The 12,920-nt window shown below is 37.5% G+C and overlaps 1 protein-coding gene across 1 annotated transcript in view; it reads left to right on the plus strand.

Annotated features, from left to right (window-relative positions):
* PIK3R4 (phosphoinositide-3-kinase regulatory subunit 4) overlaps positions 1–12,920 on the plus strand; it is a 32,071-nt gene that overhangs the window by 16,039 nt on the left and 3,112 nt on the right. Inside the window, exons 7-17 of the mRNA XM_015814360.1 lie at positions 286–431; positions 1,035–1,238; positions 2,033–2,234; positions 3,318–3,517; positions 5,239–5,449; positions 6,148–6,313; positions 8,366–8,530; positions 9,612–9,823; positions 10,551–10,682; positions 11,132–11,232; positions 11,700–11,788. Coding sequence (XP_015669846.1) covers positions 286–431; positions 1,035–1,238; positions 2,033–2,234; positions 3,318–3,517; positions 5,239–5,449; positions 6,148–6,313; positions 8,366–8,530; positions 9,612–9,823; positions 10,551–10,682; positions 11,132–11,232; positions 11,700–11,788 — 1,828 coding nt within the window. The remainder of the gene's footprint in view (positions 1–285; positions 432–1,034; positions 1,239–2,032; positions 2,235–3,317; positions 3,518–5,238; positions 5,450–6,147; positions 6,314–8,365; positions 8,531–9,611; positions 9,824–10,550; positions 10,683–11,131; positions 11,233–11,699; positions 11,789–12,920) is intronic.

The following is a 12,920-nucleotide window of genomic DNA, read 5'->3' on the forward strand; positions in this document are numbered from 1 at the left end:
TTCAGTTTGTGGATATTATTAAGAGCAGTTTGGAATAAAATCAGAAATATTACAAAGCAGAAAGGAGTTTAATTCTTAATGGAATATTCTGCCCCCTGCTAAAATTATAATTATGAAGGGATGATAGATGAATAATAGAAACTTTCTTCCGCTGGGTTTATTTATTTGCAGTTTGAGTCGGAATTGTTACATGCATGTGTGTAAGAAATTGTATACGTTTTTTGTCTGGAATTTGAATTATGTCTCTAATCCTATAATATTAATTAAAATTAACATTCCTTTTAGCTCCATTTTTGTGCCATCCTAATCTCTGGATACGTTATGGAGCAGTAGGATTTATCACTGTTGTAGCACAGCATTTGAATATTGCTGATGTTTATTGCAAACTTATGCCTTACTTGCACCCCTTCATCACCCAGCCAATAATACAGGTAATAAACCAAGCGCATATTATCATCATTCATAGCAATGCACTCTATAAAAGATCTTAACATTTGCTTTACATCTTCCTTTTGTGAGATCTGTTTAGATCTGTTTAGAAAGAGTAGTCATAGCTAGTATAGCTGCAGTGAATTTTGCATACCTTTTCTTCAATGGCAGTAGTACTAGCTGCTGTTGCAACTTGCTACATTTCTCCATTTCTGTATTACTAACCTTTTTTTTTTTTTTGGTGGTGGTGGTGGTAGTGGTGGAAGAATTAGAAGCTGATAATTAAAACTGTGACCACATGCAGCCAATGACGTTCACTTTCTCTTTTTTAACAGTTGTTTATGATTCACAAGACTTTTCAAAGGAAGAAACAATTCCATGGCATTTTAAATAGAAAGAGTGCTGTAAAATGGAAGACAACAGTTAATCTAAAACAGTATTTGAAACCATTTCACTGGAAGTGAATTTTTAAACTCCCTCTTTCAAAATCTGCCATTGTACTAGATCTCTATGGAAAGAAGAAAACTTTCTTTAAAAAATTAAATCCCTATGTTTTCTTTCTAATGGAACTCGATGTCTTCCTTGTTTTCTCTCCTCCACTGCAGATAGATAAAGAAATTGTTCTCCTGAGTGTTCTCAAGGAGCCTGTAAGCCGTTCTATATTTGATTATGTTCTAAGATCAAAGGATATAGGAAGCCTTTTCAGAACTCTACAGCTTCGTCAGAAAAAGAGAAGTGGGACTCTTTCTGACTGTCCACCTCCTGAAGATCCTGCAATTGCACAACTGCTAAAGAAGCTACTGTCTCAAGTAAATATTTTTCGGTATAATAATAGTAAAACCAGGTACAATCTATGGTCACACCCGGATATGAATCATGGCAATAACTGTCCAACATCCAGATAGATTGGTGGCACTTGTCATTGTTTTCACAAAAGCCACCTTGGAATTTATGTTGTGACACACCACTAGTCAGTTTTCCAGTTCTTCAGTAATGACCTCTAAAATATTGTACCTGTATTAAATAATAGAAATTGCTCTTAGGAAAAAAGAGAGCTAAGTTAGAAACTTTGCTTACAGAGGAAGAACCCATCCAGACTGTCTTGAAATATGTTTTTATATTTAATCTGCTGATTTAAATTTTGTAGATAATTTTCGTAAGGTTGATATGTTAGAAAATTCTTGTGTCAGTTGCGTAGAAGTATTAAATGTATTAAATGACCTGCTTGTATAAATAAAATATAATATGTTAATTTCTATTAATGAATAAAAATAATTTTATTGAACCTACCATACTTAGAGGTTATAATCTTTCTGACAGTTCTGTTGGATATGTTGGATTACCAAAATAATAATTTACATTGTGTGGTTGAGCAAGGTAATCCATGTCTTAAATTATTTTGATTACTAGAAGGCAACTTATTTTTGTCTTTTGCTTTGCTTTTGTATTTAGCAAAGGATTTATTAACATATAACTTAGTTCTTGATTTTTAAAAGGCACTAAGATTCACTTTGATTTTCGTTGCCACATTATGTATAACCTGGAATTCTCACCTGTTTTTCTCCAGTCATGATAATTTCAACACTCTATGTTTTGGGAATAGGGGATGACTGAGGAAGAAGAAGACAAGCTGCTTGCCTTACGAGACTTCATGTTAAAGTCCAATAAAGCCAAGGCCAACGTAGTGGATCAGAGCCACCTTCATGACAGCATTCAAAAAGGCGTAATCGACTTGGCAGCTTTGGGAATAATTGGGAGACAAGTTGATCTTATCAAAACTAAGCAGGAGTCTGATGATAAACGTGGTTAGTATAGTTTCATAGTTCACATCTTTTTACTAGTTTACATGTGGAAATTTTCCTTAGCCATTAGTGTACCTGGGATTTAGATTTAGTCATTGGACTGCCAAAAGTAGGTGTTTCTACCATTTATCTTTATTGCTTCCTGAAAATACTACTCAAAGGACTAGGGGGATTCTGTTGAATGAGCATCTCTGCCATGGCTTGCCCTACCTTATCTTTTCAAGGTAATTCTACCTTGGTATATACAGATAGTCCTCAACTTATGACCATAATTGAGCCCAGAATTTATATTGATAAATGAAACATTTGTTAAATGAATTTTGCCTCATTTTACGATTTTTCTTGCCACAGTTGTTAATCACTGCAGTTGTTAAGTTAGTAACACAGTTGTTAAGTAAATCTGGCTTCCCCATTGACTTTGCTTGTCAGAAGGTCACAAAAAGTTTTCACATGACACAGCAGTTGTCATAAATATGAGTCAGTTTCCAAGTGTCTGAATTTTGATCACATGACCATGGGGATGCTGCAATGGTCTTAAGTGTGAAAAATTGTTATAAGTAACTTTTTTCAGTGCCGTTGTAAGTTTGAATGGTCACTGAATTGTTGTAAGTTGAGAACTACCTGTAAATAATTCCATATATTCTACTTCTAGATGTGTCTCATTAAGTGAAAAGCAATCTTTAAAATTAATAATTCCCCACACCTTGCAGTCTGAGACACTGAGCACATAGCTGGTGTTAATAATATACCATTATAGTGAAACTAAGTCTATTTTGAATACAGATTAAATAGTCTGACTTCTATATGGTTTAACTGCTTTATAAACATGAAGCACTTTTGGGAATTAAGATGAATGTTTCAGAGTTACTTAATGTTACGCTGAAATTTTTGCCCAAATTCTTACTTAGCCACTGATTTACTTGATCCAGCACTGGCCTCTTTACCTTTAACATCTGGTCAAAATAAATCATGCTGGGTAAGTCTATGATCTGTTTATTCTACAATGATCCTGACCATTCTGGATTTTTTGCTATACATCATGTTCAGTCTCATGATAATCCTTCTTTTGGGACTTGCTGATTTTAGCTAGAAAACATGTAAAACAAGATTCAAATGTAAATGAAGAATGGAAGAGTATGTTTGGCTCTTTGGAACCTTCTAGCATACAGCAACCTCTTAGCAAAGGCTATGTCCAAGCCTCTGACCAGGAAGCTATCCAAACTGGAAAACCTCTTCGATCAGAATCCTCCGCTGGCATTTGTGCACATTTATCATCTTCTCCACAGGTATTTGATGGAATATTTTAATTAATTTTATGTTTCAACCTTAAAATTCCTTTTAATGTCTAAGAATCTTTTTTTACCTCAGTATTTTTGTTAAAGTATAAGGAGGGTAAATGCCGTGTGTGTGTGTGTGTGTGTGTGGTATAAAACGCCTAGGCCTTTCATATATATAACATACTCTGTTTCCCCGAAAGAAGGCCCTCCCTCGAAAGTAAGCCCTAGCTTGCTTTTTGGGGGTGGGCCTAATATAAACCCTACCCCAAAAGTAAGCCCTACCTGCAGTAGGATCGTCAACCAGATGGGGCATGTGGAGCACTGGGAGTGCTTATGGGGGAGGGAGGAAGATTTCTTCACCATTCCCCTTATCTTTTTCTCAAGCAGTTGCTGCTTGGCTCTTAAGGGAACGCAGAAGGGTCTAAAAGGGAAGAAAGTTTGGATTCATTTCAGAAGCTGCTGCTGCTGCCACCTGACCGGTGCCAAGGCCAGGCTGCTGCACCTGCTGCACCGGGGGCCAGTGGTGCCTGGACCAGACTGCTCTTTAGCCAGACTGATGGGCGGCAGCAGGACTGGCTCACTGCGCAGGCCATGCAGTTGCTGCGCAACCTGCCACTGCCCTGTCTGACCTTGGTTCTGGTCGCAGCTTTGCTGCTGTTCTAGCGGCGCCTGCGGGCCAAGCTCTCAACACACCCTTGTCTCTCCCACCCTGCCTGCTGGCCCTTCTACTCCTGGGACACTTATCGGCCATGGCGGGCACCAAGCGGCTGCCCATGCCGCTTCTGACCTCGCGGGGGCTCTTTGTCCTCCTGGCCGCACTCCGGAGGTCGAACGGAAGATCTGTGCCAACTTGCCCCACAGCCCAGAGCAGTGTGGCCAGGAGAGCAAAGAGCCCCCATGAGGCAGAAGCAGCACGGGCAGCCACTCAGTGGCCACACAGCACCTGACGCAGCTGAGAAATGTCCCAGCAGCAGTAGGGCCGGCAGAGGCCGGGTCTCACCAAGGGCTTGGTTTGTTGCAGCGGCAGGCAAGCAGACAGTGGGATGGAGAGGGCGGGGCCGGCGGTAGCAGCACTCCCACTCCCGTTGGCCCCCGCGCTCTCTGCCTTCTGTACTTGAAAATAATAAGCCCTACCCTGAAAGTAAGCCCTAGTGCTTATTTCAGAGCCCAAAAGAAAATAAGACCAGATCTTACTTTCAGGAAAACATGGTATAACCAGTCCTAAGTGTTTCACCATTAAAATATTTTTTCCTTGGCTACTTGGTGAACATCAGAGCACATTTTCTTAGTTACTGTGATGATAAACATTTTTTTCAAGAAAACTTGCCATTGTTCATTGAACATAAGCAAATGCATTTCTAAATGTCATTGTATCACTTCATACAAAGAAAGGCTTGATGCTCATTCTTGATTGTTTATGCTTGGATCTTCATATCAGTCATTATAAATAATGAACCTAGATAGCGTGGTGCATTTTTTTTTATTATTAATGTAGGAACTTGGAATTCTAGCTTGCTGGTTTCCCAACAAGCAGGTCTGCAGTTTGTCCTTGCCTTATGTCATATTTTTTAAAGAACAGAAATAATGGGCTCATGTACTGGCAGATTGAGCCCAATTGAAGTGATGAAACATCATGTAAGCATATTTCTAATGCAAAAGCTTAGATGTTTTCTCTGTTTTCTGAATATATATCATGTGATTATCCAACGTGATTTATGTATGGCTTTCAGGCAGCAGATGGACAAGCTATCCAAGTCAGAAAACCAATTATACAAGTTATAAGCAGTGTAGTTTCACCCTCTACATACCAACTGCGCATTACTACTTGTAAAACTGAACTTCAACAGTTAATACAGCAGAAGCGTGAACAATGCAATGCAGAAAGAATTGCAAAACAAATGATGGAGAATGCAGAATGGGAGACAAAGCCACCACCCCCAGGTAAACCAGTGTACTCTTAAACATTAGAAAAACTATGAAGGTAACACAACATGGGATTTTAGTCCTCCTGCTGAGGTAGCAGCAGATTTTGGAAAATAGAAATTGTATTTCTTATGTTCTTTCCAATAAAGTTTAAAGTGATAAAATGTCACTTGCTTATTCTAGCTGTAACTGATGTTGCATTCCATGGTCCAATTAGAGCTGCAGAGAATTTTAGCCTAATTCTAAGTCAGATGCTCCATATGCAATATAGAAATATTCTATTTTGATAACAGAATGCCTCCCTCCTTATTCAGTTATTCTTATGTACTTAAAATTGTTTTGTTCTTCATGTTATTTTGATGTATTGCCATATTTAGATTAAATGGAGTGGAATGGAATAGGGGAAGGGGAAGGAAAGGAAATTGATTTGTCTTGCGACCTTATCAATAATTCCACTGACTATATTATTTCAGTACTTGCTTATAAGAACTATATGCATTGGTGATTGAGTCTCTACCTAATAAGTTCCAGTGTCAGAGAGACAGGGTTAAGTAATACATAGTTATATGTGTGCTTACTAATATTTGCATTTTACGTCACCTACCTAGTTAATGTGTTTTATAATGCCTGCATGACATCGGGGAAAATCAAGCAAGCAAGCAAGAATCGTTCATACTTTTGTTGAATAAATGAAATGCATTTTACTCTGGCTTTAGGTTGGCATCCCAAAGGGCTTCTGGTTGCTCACCTGCATGAGCATAAGTCTGCAGTGAATCGTATTAGAGTCTCTGATGAACATTCAATTTTTGCTACATGCTCAAATGATGGAACAGTGAAAATTTGGGACAGTCATAAAATGGAAGGCAAAACAACTACTACTAGGTAATTTATAATATTTAGAGATGCAGATTTAATTTTAGGAGAATCTACCACATAGTTAAAAAGTTAAAAAGCATAGAAAAATGAATAGAAAATGTGGTTAGGGATCAGCAGGGAGACGCATGCTTACAATATTTGAGAAAACGTCTTTTTTCATATGTGGGACTAAAACATTTTAATTTTTTAACATGATGATACTGTACATAGTCTTGCTTCATTGGGTCAGTTTGAGGTACTGCGGTTTTCTGCACTGCAGAAAATTACATAATTATAGGGATAGAAATTCAAATACTGGTTTATTTATGAAGATTTTATGCCACTTCAATTCAATTCTAAATGACTTACAAACAAGGAAATACAGTACTACAATGCAAAAATACAATAATTATAAATAAGTATGAAAGAATAGTGATGATAATGATATAACAAACACTAATATTAGTTCCTGCGTTCGTTCCAACTACAATAATAGCTACCTCAGTGCTCTGATGCTCTTTAGAACATTCATGTTCTTAAAGCTTATATTAATAGTGAAGGTACAGATGTAATTTAAATGGAGTTTCTGCAAAAAAAAAAAAAAAAAAAAAGGTGCTCCACCTCTGAATTCTAAGTTACAATGAACCTCCCAAAAGGTGCTTAAGATCCAGATTCCAAGTTGTGACGCTCCCCCCCCCTCGGTCATGTGAATGCATTTTGGGCACTCGGCAACCAGCCTATATATACTGCTATTTGTGGCATCCTATGGTCACATCATCACAATGTATGACTTTTTTGATGGAAACCAACATTTACTTCCAGTTTCTAGCAAAATGTCCATTGCGAACAATAGTCTTATTTAACAACTGCCTCATTCACTTAACAAAAAATGACATAAAATCAGGTCAGTCACAAGACTCATTTAACAACCAGCATAACTTACGATCATAATTCCATGCTCAGTTACAGTCGAGAACGTCTATATTATTTAAGGGAAGGGTTTTTTCCTCTATATCTTGAATGCCTATAGCACTATGGAGACCTTTATGCTTTCAGTTGCACACACATTGGCTCTCATGAGATTTCAAACTGGTGCAGTCAATTCACAGATGATTTCATACAGACCTCAGTGCAACTATCTGAGCTGTGCATGCAGATGCTTATCTTTAAACAATGACACACATGCACAATATTATAGAGAGCAGGACTTCTTACTATTGCTTGCATATTGAGCTTTCTAGGTTTTGTAATACCTGAATAGAGCTAGTGTTATTTTCTTTGATTTTTTTGGTCTCACTAACTATTTAATTGCCTAGGATAAAGCTCTTGATTAAGTCATGCATATAATTGACTGAAATCTAATTGACTTCAATTATCATTCAATTTTGTTTAAGAAAGTATTGAAAACAGTTGAAAGGCTCAGTATTAAAGAACCTGTCCAAAAAGTTCTTCCTCCTGAGAGGGAATAATGCTCTTTTTTAAGCTGTCACAACTAGTCCATTGTTTTCCCCGAGAAGTGCTACAAAGGTATGTAAAATATGCTAATTTTTTTTCCCAGAGCTGTGCCCAGCAGGTGTATGTAACTTTAGTTTCAAAGCTTTGAAGTCAGCTTTTCTTTCAAAGCAGCACTGACCATTAAAGCAGGAAGTAGAATTCAGTTGTGGATAATAATGATGTACTTATTGCTCTGATCTAATATAAAAAATTCTCTTTTTATTTTGGATGCCTATCTTTTCAATCAATTAAAAATTAAAATCTGTTAATCTTCATTTTCCAGGCAAGGTTGCCCTTATCTCTATCGAAGAACTACTTTGTGTACATAAATTAGATACGTGTTCCAATTTGTTGTTTCTTTTGCCTGGAAATTCTGGGAATAATAGTGTTGTGAGGGAAATAATGATATCTTAACAGAGAGCCTTGTTATCCTCACAGAAGGGCATATTCCCAGAATTTTATGCCAGACATCATAATAAGTGAAATGTATGTAGCTCAGCATGTTCTCACTTTCTCAGTGGAGCATGGAGCATGAGGAATTTCATTGTAATTTTGGGGTTTTTCCCCCCCTATTACTTATAACAGATCAATTTTAACATATTCTCGGATTGGGGGACGTGTGACAACGCTTACTTTTTGCCAGGGTTCTCACTATTTGGCTATAGCTTCAGATAACGGGTCCATCCAACTTTTTGGGATTGAAGCTTCAAAACTCCCCAAATCACCTAAGATTCATCCAATACAAAACAGGTATGTTTATGTGCAAATTTTCTTGTTTCCTATTGATTATCTGCTGTGGTTATTCCTTCCAAATATAAAGTTAGCATATAAAGGATACAAGATGGGTTATCATGTTTCTCCCTGATATTATAGACCAGCCTTCCCAACCGCTGTGTGGTTTTCACTCTTCAGAATATCTCAGCAAGACCTGTGATGCTAACATCTTCTGGAGGATGTCCAGATTGGGAAAAACTATGATAGGATTTTTGGGAGTTACTTCATTTAAACATTCACAATTTTTAAAACTAAATTCTGCCTCCATTATGAATTGAGCCAGTCTGTTCCAATACCTCAGGATTCTAGCTGTCTTACTCTCTTGAACATAGAGAGCTGTGTGTGGGGGGTGCCTATTAATGTTATTGTGCCTGGTAAGAAAATTAGTGGCTTTGTGCTTTAAGAGAACATGTTGCTTACAGTATGTCCATCCACTTATCGAGGTTGCTTTCTCCCAAGACTTAGTACTTCAGAATGACCTAAACTAATATTTATTAAAGATAAGAAATCCAGAATTTGAGCTTGCAAACTGTCTGCTACTCCAAAACTAGTACTTGCTTAAAGACCAGTTAATGAGTGGCCATTTGAACTTATGATGGACCCTCCCCTAAAAGAACTCACAACCCTGTTTCAAAGTTAAGTCTGCTGCAGTGCCGCCTCAGTCATTAGCCTTTATGACCTGACAGGGCTGTGGGGACCCCAAAGAGTGGGAAGCAGTATGGGGTGTCTCATGGTATGCAAGGAGGCCTTGGGAAGCCCAAAGCAGCAGGACTGGCCCAGCGCTAGGCCTCCCTCATCCCTGAGGTTCCCTGTGCTCCACGTAATGATGCACCATTCATTTAACAACTGTATTGGGGAAAATAGGGCATAGAAGTCATCAAGCAATGCTGTCTTGCTTAACAACCATCACCATTTGTGATTATAATGGACAGGCTTCATTATGATCATGGGCCAAGGGCTACCTGTATAAATAAAAGCTATAGGAAATATTTTTTTCAAGGGTGTAAGCCATGATAAATTTCAGTGAATAATGGCTAGTTCTTTTTATTTTATTTAGGTTTTTAGATCAAAAAGATGATGGCTGTGTGGTAGACATGCATCATTTCAATTCAGGAGCCCAGTCTGTGCTGGCATATGCCACTGTGAATGGTTCGTTAGTGGGATGGGATCTGAGGTCCTGTAATAATGCCTGGACATTAAAACATGATTTACGCTTGGGGCTTATAACCTCGTTTGCTGTTGATATACATCAATGCTGGCTCTGCATTGGTAAGTGTTGCTTTCTTTTAATCATTATATTATTTATTAATGTGTAAATAAAATTGCCCTTTACCACATGTACTGAGTGCAGATATATAATGGTTCTTGGGTAATTGAATCAATCTGGGTTCAACTCCTACTATTTCTTGTGCAAGAGATAATGTTACAAGAGCAAGTTAAATATATAGTCCTCATCTTATAACTGGTCATTTAACAACTTCCAGAGTTATGACAGCCTTGGAAAACGGATTTACAGCCTATAAAGTATTTCAGCTATCATAAAATGCCACAGCACTGCCCCCTGCTGTCACATGATTGCATTTTGGGTGCTTGGCAGCCAGCTTATATTTACAACTAGTTATAATAGTTGACTGATTTTTGACATTTTCCAGTGTTTTTTTGCTTTTCTCCAGCAAAGGGAAACACTTATTTGGACTTAGGATCACATAATTTGCTTGATAACTGCCATAAAAATGGGCATAAAATCAGGTCTAGTCACATGAGTGCCTCGACTTATGACAGCCATGATTAATGGCTGAAATTTCTATCCCAATTGTCATTGTAAATCAAGGAGTACCTGTAGTTTAATTTTCTTTGCAAATGATATAAATAGTTATAAATAAATAATAAAAAGAAAATGTGTCCTTAAATATCATGTGGACATCAGTGCTAGAGCTTGGAAGACATTGCTTAAAATGCATTATATTACTGATCTGTTTACATTTTTCTTTGCAAGGTACAAGCAGTGGGACCATGGCATGTTGGGATATGAGATTCCAGTTACCAATTTCCAGCCATTCCCATCCTTCTAGAGCACGGATCAGACGGCTACTTATGCATCCCCTTTCCCAGTCATGGGTGATTGCAGGTATAGTTAATCTTCTTTAAACATCCAAATGCCCGCAAAATTTAAGATTATGTTAGGTAACTGGAATAGCATAGCATAGCATAGCATAGCATAGCATAGCATAGCATAGCATAGCATAACACATTACATTACATTACATTACATTACAACATAGACAAATTGCTGAGGATAATAGTTCATGGGTTTATTCAGAGAGCATTTGTTTGAGATGAGACTGGCTGTAATTCAGGTAAATGGCAAAAAAAACCTCTCCTTGAATCTGGGATCATAATAAGAAATGAGGATTAATAGGAGGTATAGTGGCTTACTAAAGGTCTATAGGTGGCAATAGTAGAATAGGAAGGCAACAGAACAGGTGGCAACAGTGGAATGTAGGAAGAAATCAAAAATGTCAGTATGCAATCAGAGCGTGCTACCAGATTATAACTGCTGTTTGTTATTTTATATAGCTGTTCAAGGCAATAATGAAGTCTCCATGTGGGATATGGAAACAGGAGATCGACGCTTCACATTGTGGGCTAGCAGTGCTCCTCCTCTTTCAGAATTACAGGTTTGCCTTCTGAATTTGGGGTAAAACATTTCAGAGTGTAGATTACAGATTTTAAAAGAGATAAATCAGATCAATACTAATGCTTTTAACAGTGGAGAAACATACAAAACACATTCACCATTTTTTTCGTTGGGTTCCTGTGCATTTTGTGGTATAATTCAAAATGCTAATGTTTACCTATAAAAACCAAATAGCTTGGGAGAAAAAGTATCATAAAGTGTCTTCCTTTTATACAAGATGATTTGAAATCATCTGGAGAAACTCTTTTTCAGTGCTGGTAGTGCATTTTTAAAATGTTAAATAATCAAATCTACAATATGATTTTTAACTAATGCATTTCATGCTGCAAATGGGTGTATTCAAGTGTAATGTGTTAATTGTGCAATACTATTTAATTTTTTTAAAACCTTTCTTTAAATATTTTAACCCCAAGGCCTATACATTTAATATATGTTTCTGTCTATTAGCCTTCGTCTCATAGTGTTCATGGAATATACTGTAGTCCAGCAGATGGAAATCCTATATTATTGACTGCAGGTTCAGACATGAAGATAAGGTAAATATTCATTAAAGATGAATATCTGGCAAATCAAAGAATAATTATACAGTCCATCAATTATCTTATTCAGTCTGGCATTGCTGAAAAGTGGTGCAAGCATAAATTAAAATTTGAATTAAATGAACAATCCTATCAATTTTCATTGACTGTGTACTTCTCAAAGGCACTGACAGACATATACTATTATTTTGTAACTATTCTTTAGTGACAAATATTCTTCCTACATTTCCCACGTTCTTTGCTCTGGTAATTTCTTATTGGCATATATAGCAGCTGAGGTTGGTTGTGTATTACCCTTACTTGTTAAATTGCTGTTCTGTAGCTCGGCTGGGAGCATTTCCAGCTTTCTTTTCCTTTCCTTTTCAAGTTATGCCATGTTATACCTATAAGCACTACTTAGCTTTCATATATCCAGAAAACTGAGCATTTATTATTATGGGATGATATGGATGCACTATTTCTCTATCTGCTTAAAAGAATATTTCCATGAGAAACCATGTTTGTATCAGTTGGCTATAACTTCACTAATTAACCAGTTTTTATCTAGTAATAGCCCTAATTCTTTCTACTATTTTTAAAAATCAGTTTAATTTTTTAAGTCATATTTGGATAATAAATAGAAAACAATATAGATTTACATATTTTTGGTAATTAAAGAAAGTGAGTAAATCTGAGTAATAATAGACTCAGACAGAGATAGAAATAATTATTGAGCTTGATGTAATTATTGAGCATGATGAACCAATCTTATTTACTTACCGTATTTATCGGCGTATAACACGCACCGGCGTATAACACGCACCTTCATTTTAAGAGGGAAATTTCAAGAAAAAAAAAGCGCCGGCTTGGGAGCGAAAGCAAAAGGGGAGGGGGAGTGGGGCTTCGTTCACACGCAGATCCCCATGCTCGTATTTATTTACCGTATTATGCCCGGCTGGCGGCGGCAGCGGCAGCAGAAACAGCAGCCTCCTTCCTCGGTTAGCTCCGATTCCCTCCCCCCGTGTCGCCTCTGAGCTGCAGGACTCCGCCGCTTGCTTTATAAATCCTTGGCTGCTGCTCCATCTTTTCTTTTCCCACCAACCGCCCCCCCTCCCTCGACCCCTCCCGCTTTGCAGAAACGCCTGGATAG

The sequence above is a fragment of the Protobothrops mucrosquamatus genome, unplaced genomic scaffold (genome assembly GCF_001527695.2).
Source record: "Protobothrops mucrosquamatus isolate PMUCROS unplaced genomic scaffold, P.Mucros_1.0 scaffold243, whole genome shotgun sequence".
NCBI classification, from domain to species: domain Eukaryota; kingdom Metazoa; phylum Chordata; class Lepidosauria; order Squamata; family Viperidae; genus Protobothrops; species Protobothrops mucrosquamatus.